The 14,191-nt window shown below is 42.6% G+C and overlaps 1 protein-coding gene across 7 annotated transcripts in view; it reads right to left on the reverse strand.

The window, feature by feature from the left end:
- The window catches only part of CACNA1C (calcium voltage-gated channel subunit alpha1 C), a 416,899-nt gene that overhangs the window by 94,931 nt on the left and 307,777 nt on the right, over window positions 1-14,191 (reverse strand). For all 7 annotated transcript variants that reach the window (XM_077178180.1, XM_077178176.1, XM_077178177.1 and 4 more), the window contains exons 12-18: window positions 13,112-13,272; window positions 12,087-12,312; window positions 5,959-6,166; window positions 5,017-5,137; window positions 3,092-3,206; window positions 1,900-2,020; window positions 1,703-1,772 (exon numbers count right to left, since the gene is read on the reverse strand). In XM_077178180.1, coding sequence (XP_077034295.1) covers window positions 1,703-1,772; window positions 1,900-2,020; window positions 3,092-3,206; window positions 5,017-5,137; window positions 5,959-6,166; window positions 12,087-12,312; window positions 13,112-13,272 — 1,022 coding nt within the window. The remainder of the gene's footprint in view (window positions 1-1,702; window positions 1,773-1,899; window positions 2,021-3,091; window positions 3,207-5,016; window positions 5,138-5,958; window positions 6,167-12,086; window positions 12,313-13,111; window positions 13,273-14,191) is intronic.

The raw sequence follows: 14,191 nt of genomic DNA on the forward strand, positions 1-14,191 counted from the left end.
ATTTTCTGTCCTGTCCTTAACAACATCCAGTGGTGCTGGGCTTCCACAACCATCTCTGTGAACTTTTACAGCCTCACCATTAGAAAATTCTGTCTGCTGTGAATCCTATTAAATCTGTTGCTTCATAATGGAAATAATTCTCCTCCTATCTGTAGAAGGTTTTTAGGAATATGAAGATGTTTCTCCTGCCTTTCCTAAGTCAAATGAGCAAATTTTATCCAATCTTAGTTCTTGCTACCTGTAAGCATGGTTTTCACCATTCTCTTCTATTCATCCCCACTTCTCTTAACCCAAAAAGAGATATGATATTCCAGATTCCAGAGATCTTATCAATGGTGAACACAATAAAACAATTGCTTTGCTCTGAATAGCTTCCATTGACCAGTTCAAACAAACCCATAACTGGACAAAAGGCTCATTCTTTCTCTGTGTTATAAATCTCACTACTTGCTTTTCAAAGACAGCAAACTGTTGCTGACATCTGTTGAGCTTGTGGTCATAAGATTCAGATCCTTTTCTCAAGGACTGTTACCTAACTAGCTGTCACCTAAGATCCTTTATTTGTGAATTGTTTATTCCTGTCTATGCGTAGAGCCTGGCACTTTCAATTTTATTTAGACCATTTATCCAGGACCTCAGGAGCTCTTTGAATTCTAATGCTGCCCTCCAGCACACTTCTTGTCCTTCCTAGCTTCATGTCATCCACAAATGTAATAAGCATATTGCCTCTTCCATCATTCAGGTCATTAACAATGAACTGAGCTGAACTCCAGACAGGCTTTTGGGTTGTACAAACTCGGGCTATCACTCCCCATAAGGGGTTTGATAATTTCTTTCACCATCATCTAGATCAGATTTTTCTAGTGTGTTTATGAGAACACTGTAAGAGATGGTCAGAAGCCTTAGCAAAGTTAAAGAATATGACATCTAGTTCTTTTCTCCTGTCTTCAAGTGTTTTCAGCCCCCTTCAGAAGAAAATAAGGGTGGCTTGATGTGATTTGCTCTTGGCAGATTGTGTTGGCTGCTTATCATCTCTTTATCTTGTGGTCATATAGTTTAATCCTTTGTTCCAGCACTTTTCCAAGAATGGAAGTTGAACTGACTAGCTCCAATCCCACCCCCCATTTGGGTTCTTGAACACTGCTTGAAGTTCTGAGATTTCTTCCACCAATCTTTCAAGTGTCTGAGAATGAAGTTAATTGGGCCCACCTGACTTGAAAACCAGCCTAACTAATGCTACAGCTTGTTTCTTGCACTTCTAGGCTGAGATCTTATGCCTTTAGAGTTATGCTGTGTCACATTGTGCTTTTTGATTAGAAAACAGTGCAAAAAGGCATTCAGCACTTTCCCTTTCATGACCTTCTGTTGTGAGACTCCCCTGACCACTGAGTACTGAAAAAGCACACTGAAAACAGTGTCATATGTATATTTTCAAACAGGTTTTTATATTATTTGATTCTCTGCAAAACTCTGTATTTTCCAATAAAGAGCTTTACAGGGAACCAAATCAAATATGATTGATCAGGATAGGGACTTCAAAGGGCCAAGTCCACACCTGTGCAAACACATGCAAGGACACCATCCTGTCCCACCATGAAAGCATTTCCAGCATTTCCAGCAGACCTGCTGCCACAATTTGGCTCTGTGTACATGAGCAACTGGAGCTTTGTTGAGTGAGGAGTACAAGGAAGGAGATGTATACCTGGTGCTTCTGTTGTTGGATAAGGGCTCTTTTCTTCATTTTCATTGGGCTGATAATCATCCACGTTGATCTGACAGAAATGGAAGGAGAAGCATCAAAGCCTTTATCAGACAAGGCAGACAGTTTTCATTCCCTTAGAAACCCAAGCTGCTCATGCTATCACTGCACAGAGAGTGCTGGCTGCCAGCAGACCTTACCTTGGTAGCAGGTGGGGACTCTCCATCAGCAGTGATCGATTTCAGCTCAATTTTCTCCTCCTTTGTCTCTTCCTCCACAGCTGTTTTCTCCATCTCCTGTTTCTTTTCGGGACTAGCAGTCCTAGCAATTTTACAAGATAAAAACCAAAGAGTTACAAAGCTGCTTCCCTTTCAGGAGCTTCATGTAGTACAGCACACACCATGAGAACAATCAGCTGGCTGGCATCTCTGTTCTGAGTTCAGCTTCCATACCAGTGGCTGCACCTTGTCCTCATCTGCAGGCAAAGGCAGAGGCTCTGATCTATTTTTATATGGTGTCCCTTATGTTTCATCTTTCTCAATGGCAGGTGTTTGTGAAAATGCATATTTTAGGTCTGTCAGATGAGATCCCTTTGCTCACCCAATGACAAAGGCATGGACCATTTTCAACCCATATCCTGTGAGCTTCCAACTGGATTTTCTACACAAGTTTTGCCCCTCACTGCACCCCTAGAGAGAGGGAAATCTGCTGAGCTGGATGCAGGACGAAGCAGAAAGAGCTGCACAGGAGATCCCCTCCAAGCAGCCTGGAAGTCAGTGAATAGGAATAACCAGTAAAGAGAGGCTTCCCTGCTGTTGGCAGCTGGGAATGACAGAGCAGCTCCTCATCCAGCTTGTGCCCCTTAAGTGTCTGCAGAAACACTAAAAGAACTGGCAAGGGAAGAACAGCATGTGGCATCAAAAGAAAAAAGAAGCTGCTAAATCTCATGGTGGGAATGACAGAAAATATGCCTTGTGGCCCAAAGCAATCAGAGGATAGTAGGGTGATTCAAATGGGATTGACACCATTTCATACTCATTTTCTGCTGATGCTCTGAAAGCTCATCAGTAACCCAGACTTCCTTTCCTCTGAGCTGAACTCCAGACAGGCTTTTGGCTTGTACAAAGTGTGAGTTAGGAGTCACCTCACTGCAACATGGGGGACTCCTAGGTCACACTTTCTTGTCTTACAGCTGGAGTTCCTTTGCATAAAATTTTATATATACATAACTACAAATATAATTACATTAATCACATATATAATCTATACACATACAGATAATGATATATTTTACATATACACACATGTATGAATAGGCATCACATTCATATATATCCATGCTGTATGTAATTACAGGAATGTGTGCAGATAGGTGTATTCAAATGGATTTACCTAGCTAGCTTTTTCCTTTCTTTTTCCTCTTCCTCCTCTTTCTGTGCAGATGTTAAACTCTCAGCATCAGCAAGGTTGTCCACAGCAATGGCCAAAAATACATTCAGCAGGATATCTGTTTGTGTGCTACTTAAAGAAAACAGGCTTTGAAAACTGCAGAAAAAGATTATACCAAAGGTTTCTTAATTGAAGATTTTTAGCAACCTGTCATCAGATCTCTTGGATTTTCTAAACTTCCATTTCACACAACTGCATATCCATCATGCACAAACCTACACCTTCCTTCCACACAGATAACACACTTTGTGGGTTTTCAAAATTTCACAACAGAATGGCTGATGTAAAACAGCAGATTTACAAATTTACATTTTAGTTTCCAGTTTTCCAAGAGTGTCTCCCTTTGTGCAGAGGATCCCACTGAACATAAGAGGAATATGGAATGCTTTGCATCTTTTGACAGTTTAGGTTGCACCAGCGGATTTTATGGACAGAAAGCACAGGGCTCTGCTGAGCATTTCTAAGGTTAATTTAGTCTGGACAGTGAAGGGTTGAGCTGACAACTCTGCCATCTCCTAGCAGAGAGTCCATGCATGGCCACTCATGCCCATGTAGCTGCAGGGGAAGGAATCACAACTGTTTTCTTGTGTTACCAGCCAGTGTTCAGACCTCATGTTACAAATCTGACCAGAAGGTTGTTTTATACATTTCTTGAGTGTAGGTCTCATTATACCACGATAACTTTTAAGCAAACCCTGGTTCAAGGCTTAGTCTGGAAAGACAGACATCCCCCCCTCCCTGGGCTCCAAGGTCTAAAAGCTCCAAAGTCAGCCAGCATTGTAGAGTTGGCTCACATTTTCACAAGGGGATCCAAGTTGTAGCTTTTTTTCTAAGCTGTCAGCCAGATTGCCTACCTTGACCTTCAGATAAGTGGAATTGCACCACCTCACTTTGAAGTGAGGGCATGCAGGTCAACCAAAATGTCACATAACAGGGTTTGAGAGATGTGAATTATGGGCAAAGGCCAGAAGAGCTGGGCTGAGTCTATAAGGTGGCTTTATAGAAGCATCAGTATAAAAGGAAATGTCACCTCTGACAGAGGAGGGCCATTTATTAGGGAAGCAGAAACTAAACATGGACAAATTTGGAGCAAACTGAGATAGGGAACAGAATGGCAGCTCTATGTTACATGCAAATTCCTGTGAAGAGACACTCAGAGCACAATCCTGCAATGTGCTTTGTGCCTCCTGGGGTGAGTACAGTGCCCTCACTTCACCTTAAAGCCAGACAGAACTGAAGTTATTCAAGACCAGCACAGGCTGGAAGATAACAGAGCACAACATTTTCTGTTTGAAGAACACACAGATTGCAGGGACTGAAATGGAACACAGGTCCTGTTAGTTTATACATGAATTAATACATGATCTCACATAAATCAATTATGTCAAACATATGTTACTCCTACTACAGCATTTGTATATAGCATATTGCAGATTATACATATTTTTATTCCACATAAGGTTTGGATGGAAGCACATGGAATATATTACTAAAAAAACCATTAAAGTAAAAAAAAATGCAGTAAGTACAGTAGGAACACCAGAGATTAGTTTGTGGAGAAGGCAGGAAAGAAAAACCTATGAGTGAATTAACAGGAATGAAAAATAAAAACACTAAACATGTAAAGGTACTAAATAAAATCTAGCATGTGGAACTGGCATTTAGCTGGCTCTTACAACTGTTTATATGCCTTAGCACCAGCTAAAACAAAATGAACTTTTTAAACTTTTGGCAGTGCAATACTGAAATTCAGACCTAGGGAAAAGGCAAAAACGTGAGGTGTGAAATTCACTATTTTCTGACATAACAAAGCAAATAGTGGTTTTAATTCATCCCCTCTTGCAGAAAAGAGTAGCATCAAAGGATACAGTTTCCACAGATGAAGAGGATGATGAAGTAAATACAGACCAACATTCCTGGAAAAGAGGGGCCGCCATAAGCCATGATCCCATCATACATCACCGAATTCCAGTCCTCCCCAGTCAGGATCTAAATGACACATTCCCACCAATAAGGGATACAGTGTTAGACCACACAGAGAATTTGAAAACCCCATTAACACAAAGATACCCACTGTCCTAGAGAACACCCCCTCCCCCAGCATGGAGCTGATGGAGACTCTGGCAGTGTCCATCTAGAATATTAAAAAAAACCCAAAAACCAAAACTAAACTAAAAAACAAACCACAGAACAAAGAAAATGCAAAGAAGGCCCATGCTCAGAGTGTGAAAAAGCCCCAAAGAGTGTAATCTTGAAGATGATGGCTGAAGGCAATGGCTCTCCTGGACAAATCCATCCAAGTGTCCCCGTAGTTCCAAGCATTTCCCTCCCATGCCAGTTGTTTCAGACAGGCTGCACAGCCCTGCCCTCAGCACAGCCCTCCAGGCCGTTTCCCTTCTCCTCACATCTCAGTGAATTCATGGTCCTGATGCTCTTGGTGGGTCACTCCCAAGGCTGCAGAGGGCTTAAAGGCCATGGGATTATTTCTGTGAGCAGGTATTTGTTCCCCAGAGCAGGGAGGACAGCAGCAGGGCTGGGCTTTGGCAGCAGGTGCTGCCCTGGGACATGGCAATGGCTGTTCTCTTGTCCTGCCCTGACAGACCCCTTTGTCTGTGGCCTTGCAACACACACGAGTTTTATCTGTGGTTCCTACTTTGGGAAGGAATACCCTGTGCTGGCAGCAGAACCAGGCACCCTGCTCCTGGAGCTGTCAGGGTCCAGCCCCACCTTGGGGACTGTCAGGCTGCAGGACCTGTCTTGCTCCATAAAAACCAAAATATTGGCCCCAGGGGGACCACTCGTGCCCTTACCTGAAACACAGTCAGGAGGGACTGAGGGAAGTTGTCAAACGTACTCCTCCTGGTCTGCATCTCATCAAAGTTAAACTTGCCCCCAAAGAGCTGCATCCCCAGGAGGGAGAAGATGATGATGAAGAGGAAGAGAAGCAGCAACAGGGAGGCAATGGAGCGCACTGAATTCAGGAGTGAAGCCACAAGATTACTCAGGGAGTTCCAATATCTGGGAGAGAAAATAGAAGCAGTTAAAATTCCTTCAGTTCCAGACAGGTGCTCATGGACTGCACAGGATATTGGTTCAGGCTGCCTTCTGTGTAAAGCAGGCATTTCCAAACACCCTGTTAAGCAGTGAATCATTGATGTGCCTCCCTGAGATAACGAGACCTACTGCAGCTAATGAGTAATTTTACTACCACACGTGTACACACACAATTCCCTCCATCCCCCCCTCCACACACACACCCAGAAGATTATTACAGCACTCTCCATCTAAGGCTCTGCACATCTTCTATCAATATACAGTGATTAGTTCTTGCTGCTTCAGTGAGTTACATTCTAACCAACCTCATTACAGCACTCACAGATGTTGTGGCAGCCAGAATACCTCACTCCAGAGAATGGCCTGTAATAACTAGCAAGAACAGATGGGGAAACTGTTTGGATGCAAATACAAACTTGCCCAAAATTTGGAGTGTGTGAGTGTGTGCTTGGGCTCACTCACAGAGGGGTTGCTGAGCTCTCTGGGACTGGGAGAAATGAGAAAGATATCAATGCTCCTTTTACAAGGACCCTAAAGCAAACTCCAGATCTACATTCATTTGGAAGAGCACAACATCACTTGTTTTTTGTTTTTTTGGTTTTTTTTAAATCCTTCAAACAGGCTGCAGAACATTTTCAAATGGCTTCATTCAAGAGATAGGACAGTTAAGACCTTTTCTCCCAGTGTATTCAGGCTTGTGCCCAGTTCAGACTCATGTATGATGCAAGGAGAGGATTTCTTGCCCTGGTGGTTCCACTTTAGGGTTCAGAGAGATGCCAGCAGCACGTTTGCTGCAGCATGTAAGTTCACATTCTTTGTCAGCCTGCAGAGTAGTGACAAGCTGGAAAGAGGCTTTAGAAAAAAATTCCAAAGAATTCACCACATCACCCATGAGCACCTTCCACTTTGGTCTTGCATCTGCTCAATCCCTCCTAAACTACTGCTTAGCTGGTCATGAGCTCTTCTCTTTTGTGCTTCGAGGCTGGCAGAGCTTTCAGACTGGGCTGAGGATTCACAGCCATCCTCCCATCACCTCATTTTGATACACCACCTTATTAGCAAAGCCTCAACAGCTTTCGCAGGTCAGCAATCCAGCAAGGTTTGCCTGTGTTCTTCCTTCTGCCTGGCCTGCCACTATGCTTTGAGAGTCCTCCAAGGCCCTCTAGTCCCTTCTCCCAGGGCCCACACTTTGAACATTTCACTCAGAGGACTCTGTGTTTTTAACCATACTTTCCCTGAAGACAAAAGTTGCAGGTAAAAGGGATGGCAGACAGGTGCACTGGCTCTTCTGTGGAAGCCTTATCCTTCAACTCATCATTTTTTCCTGAAGGTAGTCTACATCCTCATTAGAGACAAGGGTTCTTAAAATCCTAGTTAAATTAATATTTTTAAAATATTGATCTAAAAAGAATACTTTTCTTGTCCTGTGGAAGGCAGGACTGCCTGACAGCCCAGTCACTTCAGGAAGATTAGCAATCTGATCTGCAGAGGGACATCACTGTGTCCTCTCAAGTTCAGCAGCAGGTTCATCTCCAAGGACTGAGCTTCAAAGAGAGCTGTGATGTTTTCCCTCCAGCCCAGCTTCAGCACTTCAGAGAAAACTAGGATGCTTTAAAGTTTAACTGCAATTAAAGAGATGAGCAATGAAAAACTACAGAGCAAAGGTAAGGGCATGGAAGCTGTGGGCTCAGTGCCACCAAATATCCACACGGAATGTGCAATGTAACAGCTCCCTGTGTTTGCAGTTATGCTCACAGCTCACATACTTTCACACTTTGGAAAGAAGGGAAAGTGACACAGGAGAAGGGAAAAATTCAGTCTGATGAAAGTCAAATGAATTCAGCATTCTTAAAGCAGAGGTTGTTGGGCTCCAGAATATCTCCAAGCTCCCCAATGTCAGCCAGGACACACATTTTCTAGGTCTTTCTAGCAGTGCCCTTAAGAAGTAGTAAAGTTGTTACAATTCTGAGCAGTCCCAGTGACTCAGTTTAAGCTTAAAGGCCTTGCTATCTCAGCTCACAACTGTGCAGACTTCTCTCAGCTCTGCATTTCCACAAATGGCTCAATACCTGGCATTCAGATTCTTATAGAAGGATCAAGCTTCAAGCAATTAACTGAGATGGCCTGGTGGTAAGATTAGTGCTGTTTTATCTGTGTACTAGTGCTAGCTAGAAATACAGGACCACTAGAAAATAAACCAATAAAGGGGAAATAAACCAATAAGGGGAATAAACCAATCAATAAAAAAAAAAAGAAGAAAAAGGAAAAAGGAGAGGATAAGAAATGCTTGACTGACTAGGATGTGAAAATAACAATGGTTTTATCTCAGGGTCCTAGAAGCCTGACCTGAGGGTAGCATCTGTCCCATTTGGTGGCTGCAGAACTAACAAGAACTCCCTCAAAGTGAGATCTGGGATTCTCAGTGAAACCCAAGGATTTCATGTCAGCAATGGCTGAAGCCCAGACAAAGAAGGGTCTCACTACTTCATCCTCTCTGCTAATCACCTTACTACAAAGGAAAAATCAGCACCGGATGCTGGATGGAATAGGAGGGTTTGGACCAGGCAGCTTTTAGTGGGAAGTATGAGAGAAAGCAGTGCTGCTGTCTCAGATTTATGGGGAAATGGATGTACCTCTGACAGCCCCCACTGCAGATCCTGGGCCCTTGAGGGTGCCATGAATGAGGATCTGCAGACCCCCAGGTGAGCAGGACCTGATTGTGATTGCTGTTCAAAGTGGAGGAATGATGCAGAGAAGTCAAGATGTTTGTTCCACACCTGGGTTAGAATTTCACCTGTTCTGCTCTCTTCCCTTCCCTCTCTCTCCATTGCCTTCCCCTGTATCTTTAGGATCCCATCTCTGGCAATCACAGATGCAGAGTTTAAAGCAGCAGCCACAGACTCATTATTGGGAAACTTCCCACCCTGTTCATCCCATATAAAACCACTTTGACAGTGATTTTTGACAGAAAGTACAAAAAATGGGGCACCCTGTCTCTCCTCCCTACAATTAACAGTGACTTACCTAGTGGCAGGATTAGGTAGAAAGCATCAAATTTCTGTATGCTGTCACAATTATATGATTTATTTTTTAAATACAAAGGGCTATAATATATATAAAGCAGCAAAGGATTATTTATAATGAGAAAATAATCTGTCTTCTCATAGCAAAGTGAGATATTCTGCACAGCATTTTAAAAATTAGGGAGAATAAAACAGATTACATTGTCTGCTTGTCTAATGTATTTATTATTTTGGAAGAAATGTTTGGTCTTGAAATTCTAAATGGTGTTTCTAAAAGGGTGCATTGTTCATCTGATGGTATCTTTATTTGTTTCTATTCTATTATGGAGCTATTTTTGTGTTTCTTGTAGAATTGTATCACCTTGATGACCCAGAATTTGTTTGTGCATGGTGTTTACCATGGGAAATCTATGCAAATATATAAAGAATAGTCTACCATCTGATATATTCTCACCAGAGTAATTTTCTTGATTTGTACCTTTTTAATATCCTAGATTTTCACGATTCTCACTTCTACTGTATGTCCCCATGCTCATGAATGTATGTTTGATATAAAACAAATAACTCTATAATTATTGTTTGATTTAAAACAATAATAATTCTATATAATTGTTTGAGATAAACCAAATAATTCTATAATTCCTCCTGCCCCTCCCAGCTTTCCAGTGTTGTATCTTTCTAATTATCATTGCACTCGGGTAGGGTATTCCACCAGTGCTGATAATGTCATGAATAAATCCTCATTTTATTTAGAGCTGAGTGAACAATAGAAAAATGTGTAATTTACTAGAGAAAGTAAAAGTTTGGCTTTAATGCCAAGGTATTCTGTCCTTTGCAAGGCATGAGTGAGCCTAAAATACTGCTTTGGAGGCTCGTGTTAGGGCCTTCCACATGAGGGTGAACTTCACCCACAGAGTGAAGACTTATGAAGAAAATTATGAATAATTACAAAACATATAAATTTGAAGCTACTGCAGCCTACTTGTCAATCTTTTAGGAATAGGAAAGAAAGAAAGAAAAATCTGACTAATACATTATGCATCATGAGCTCTTCCTTAGCTCTGTGCTTTACACGGAGACCCATGCACAAATTGCAGGAGACATATTCCAGGTAACACTTTTTCCAGGCAAAATTGTATTTTAATTGTGCTGCAGAGTGAAGGCAAATGTAGCCAGTCCTACTGCTGATTGGCTCCATCATCACATTTCTGCCAGAAGCTTTAGGAATATGTGAGTACTCCACCAGCTCAGGCTTTCTAAAGTTTTAATGATATTCTCTCAGTGTTTGCCTTTCTATTAGAGAATTCTCTTAGCTAGCTTATATAGGATTGGAGACATGTCTTGAAAAAACAATGACCTCTCCAGGATGCTATGTTGAAGCTCATGCTTTTATAGCTGTTGGTATGTTTCCCTGGGTGTATCTGATTACCCAGTGCCTGAAACAGCTACTGCTTTCCTCAGAAACCAGGCCTGGGACTTGGGAATGGACACATTCAGGAAAAACAATCCCCAGACCAGAGATCCCCACTATTACTTTCTTGCTGGAAACTCTTGTTTCCCCTCTCTGGAAGGGAATGTTCCCCTCTGGAAGGTTTTCCCCTCTTCTATGAGCACACATCCAAACACTTTTTTCCCCCCTTTTGGAGCAGTTGTAGGCTTGCTTTGGCCTCTCTCTCTGAGACTGTGAACCAATTTTCTGTCTCTGCCATCTGACCCTGAGATCCATCCATCCTGCCAGAGATCTGAGGCTCAGAAGCTTTAAGGACAAATCTTGTATGATGCACAAGTCCAAGTCTGTTGTTTTTTTTTCTGCCTCTCAGCTCAGCCATCTTGATTATCTTCCAGTTTTGGACTTGTTTTTCTCATGTGCTGTGTTTTCTATCTCAAATTTGTCAGAAATTTCCTCTGGTGGGGGTTGGGGGTGTAGGGCCACTTTCATGGCTGGGCAGGCAGAAAAAGAACTCTTTCACCACCTCAGTCAAGCTTTTTGTAAGGCACTGGCTGGTGCCCACATGGGAAAAGGCAGACCTTGGGTTACCTGGAGCAAGAGCTTGGATGGATTTGTTGCAAGAGCTCTGGGTAAGTTTGGAGCTGCTCTCTCTTAGAAACTCCCCTCAGGCTGAAAAAGCCCTGCCAAACCAAGCTGGTGTTTTGGAGGTACCTGGCTCAGCAAGCAGTGCCTGTTTAATAGATATCGCTGTGCCTTTATGCAGAGGGAGAGGGGAAAGAATGAAAAGGGAAAAGAGGAGATATTAGAAGCTGGAAAAAGTCTGGTTTCTTCATAAAGTTGCTGCTTTGTGATGGACTCCTTGGAAGGGGAATAGCTGGCAGCATCCTTTGCCTATGGCTGCTGGTGTTGACACAGTCTCCCACTCGGGTCACTGTTGAGTCTGCTGGAGCTGGCATGGGCTCCTCAGTCAAATGCTGTTTTGGCTGAAAGCCTTTCAGGCTCCTCTCTGTCATCAAAAAGCGTCAGAGGAGGTCACAAGGCTATCTGCTGTTTTGGTTTCCTTGGGCTTTTGCAGAGAATTGTAAGAGCCTGAGCTCAGTTCACACTAGATGTAGAGCTCAGTTCACACTAAATTCCAGATTTCAGTTTAACACTTTACGTGGTATCAGGTGTTTCCAGCTGTCTGTGCCAGACTCCTCACCCCTCATGTTGGGCATAGATGTCCAGTCTGTACAGCCCTCCCCCCATCCTGTTACAGACTTCAGAAGATGAGGACTGTTAATCTAGCACTCTCACTACCTAATTAGTGGCAGAAAAAGTGAAAATAAACAGGGAAGTGAGTGACTTGTACCCATACATATTGTGTATTGAGCAGCAGCCCTCCTCCAGCCCCAAAGAAGCAATAAAGTACCTTGTAATTTTAAATATTCTGAGGAGTCTCACACATCTCAAGACCGAAATGCCCAGGGGTGACATGATCTTTGTCTCCACCAGGATGGTTTCCAGGATGCCTCCACACACGATGAAACAGTCAAAGCGGTTGAAGAGGGACACAAAGTAGGCCTGGAGCCCAAGGCTGTACATCTTCAGCAGCATCTCTGCCGTGAAAAGAGCTAGCAGCACCTTATTGGCAGTGTCTCATGGAAAGCAAAAAGAAATAGATTAAGGAAACTTAGTCAAAAGATCATCACAATTAATCATTGGCCCTTGCTTCTAAGAAAGCATTTTAAGGATCAGCCTTAAAAGTTAACTTTGTATAGCTTGGGTCAAAGAATGGGTGCAAAGAAAAGCGTGGGCAGCTCATTCACAGAAATGTTTTAGCAAGAAGGTTGCAGGAGTTCTCATGTACTGCACATACAGCTGCAATGTATTACACAACCTCCAGTGGCAGGGACACGCCTTCCCTGCACAACCTGCCTTCACACCCGTCATCTGCAGAGGAGAGTGGGAATAGAAGAGCTGCTGTGCTACCTACTGTTGCTTAATTAAGCCTTTTCAGCTGCTCTCACCTCCAGAGAGAATTCAGCTGTTCTGCAGACAGAAGAACTTTGCAAATCACTCTTCATCACCTCCCTAATAATTAGAATTTATCATAAATGCCATTTCAGGGGAAACCTTGGACAATGTGAGGTTCCCAGTAGCTATCCATAAATTGGGAATCCAGTTGCTCCAAATATAAATTTAGCATAATATCCTGATTTCACTTACACCTAATGGAACACTGCTTTGGCTGGAAAGGAGGTTTTTACATCTTTTCTATTACTTCTCCCACCACAGCAGATAAGTTAATTGTAATTTTTAGGATCCTCCACAGACACAGGACTGCTTGGAGCTGTGCACATTCCCTTTACACTGTGTGGTTTAATGCATCAGCTCTTCTCTCATCTCCTTTTTTTACACCCTCCATAATAAACAGAGCCAGCAGCTCCTCCTCACCTTGGACCTCTGTAAGCCAGTCTGGCTGGTTGTAGTGCTCAGAGGCAATGGTGAGGGTGTTGAGAAACACGAGGAAGATCACCAGCCAATAGAAAACATTGGACTTGACAGCAGCACGGCACTTCCTTCTGCAGAATCGATTCCATCGGCGCCAGTAGCGACTTGAAAAATTGAAGAAAGGAAAGTTCTTTTCAGAGAGGGATCTTTAGGCTATTGCAGCTCTCTGTTAAGAGAGACTCTAGTCTGTCTTGATTTTTTGTTCAAGAATGGTAGGGAGTAACTCAAGTTCACCCTGAGAAACACTCTTTCATATGAGTCAACACTTGTGAACAACCCTCCTATAGCTATAGGAATAAAGTTTGTCCTAAACCAATTTGCAAGAGCTTCAAGCAATACTTTTATCTGAGTAAGACATCCACTGCAGAAACCTCAAGAGATTTTTTAGCTCAGTTGCCTCAAAAATAAATATTCTCCTTGTACTTGATTCTTGTGGCCTGCAACAGCACCTTGCCCAGCCTCAGGACAGTCAATAGAAAGATACTCTATCACATGGAGCTCAAGGATTAAGTCTTTGGAGAGGTGAGGTTAAATAAAATCCAAAGAACATTTCCAGCATTCAGCAACATTCAGAAATAAGCCCTATACAAGGGCTAGTTCTGAAAAAAAATCCCAAAACTTAGGGGGCTTCAGCATCTCACCTTCATGCAAAGGTGACTAAGGGAACTAAGGGTACCATTTGCTAATCAAGAGAGTTTTTAAAGTTTGCCTTCCATGAACACATCCCCTTGTGTCACTGATTTCTCAGGGTAATTACTAACCACAGAAGATATTTAAAGCTAATTACACACCTCCTACTCTTCAGAATTTAACTTGCATAGCAACCAGTTTCCAGGCAACACTTGCCACTGTATATTAAATCTAATAGTTTTATATAGATACTACATACATATGTGTGTGTGTGTCTGAAGTGACACACACATACACCATGTTACAGGAGAAAGAACTTTTCTTGGCTATTCTTGCCCTGTGTATAATTTTCAGTGGCAAACTAGAGCCATGCTTGAGATCAGGGCTCTAATC

The sequence above is a fragment of the Agelaius phoeniceus genome, chromosome 5 (genome assembly GCF_051311805.1).
Source record: "Agelaius phoeniceus isolate bAgePho1 chromosome 5, bAgePho1.hap1, whole genome shotgun sequence".
NCBI classification, from domain to species: domain Eukaryota; kingdom Metazoa; phylum Chordata; class Aves; order Passeriformes; family Icteridae; genus Agelaius; species Agelaius phoeniceus.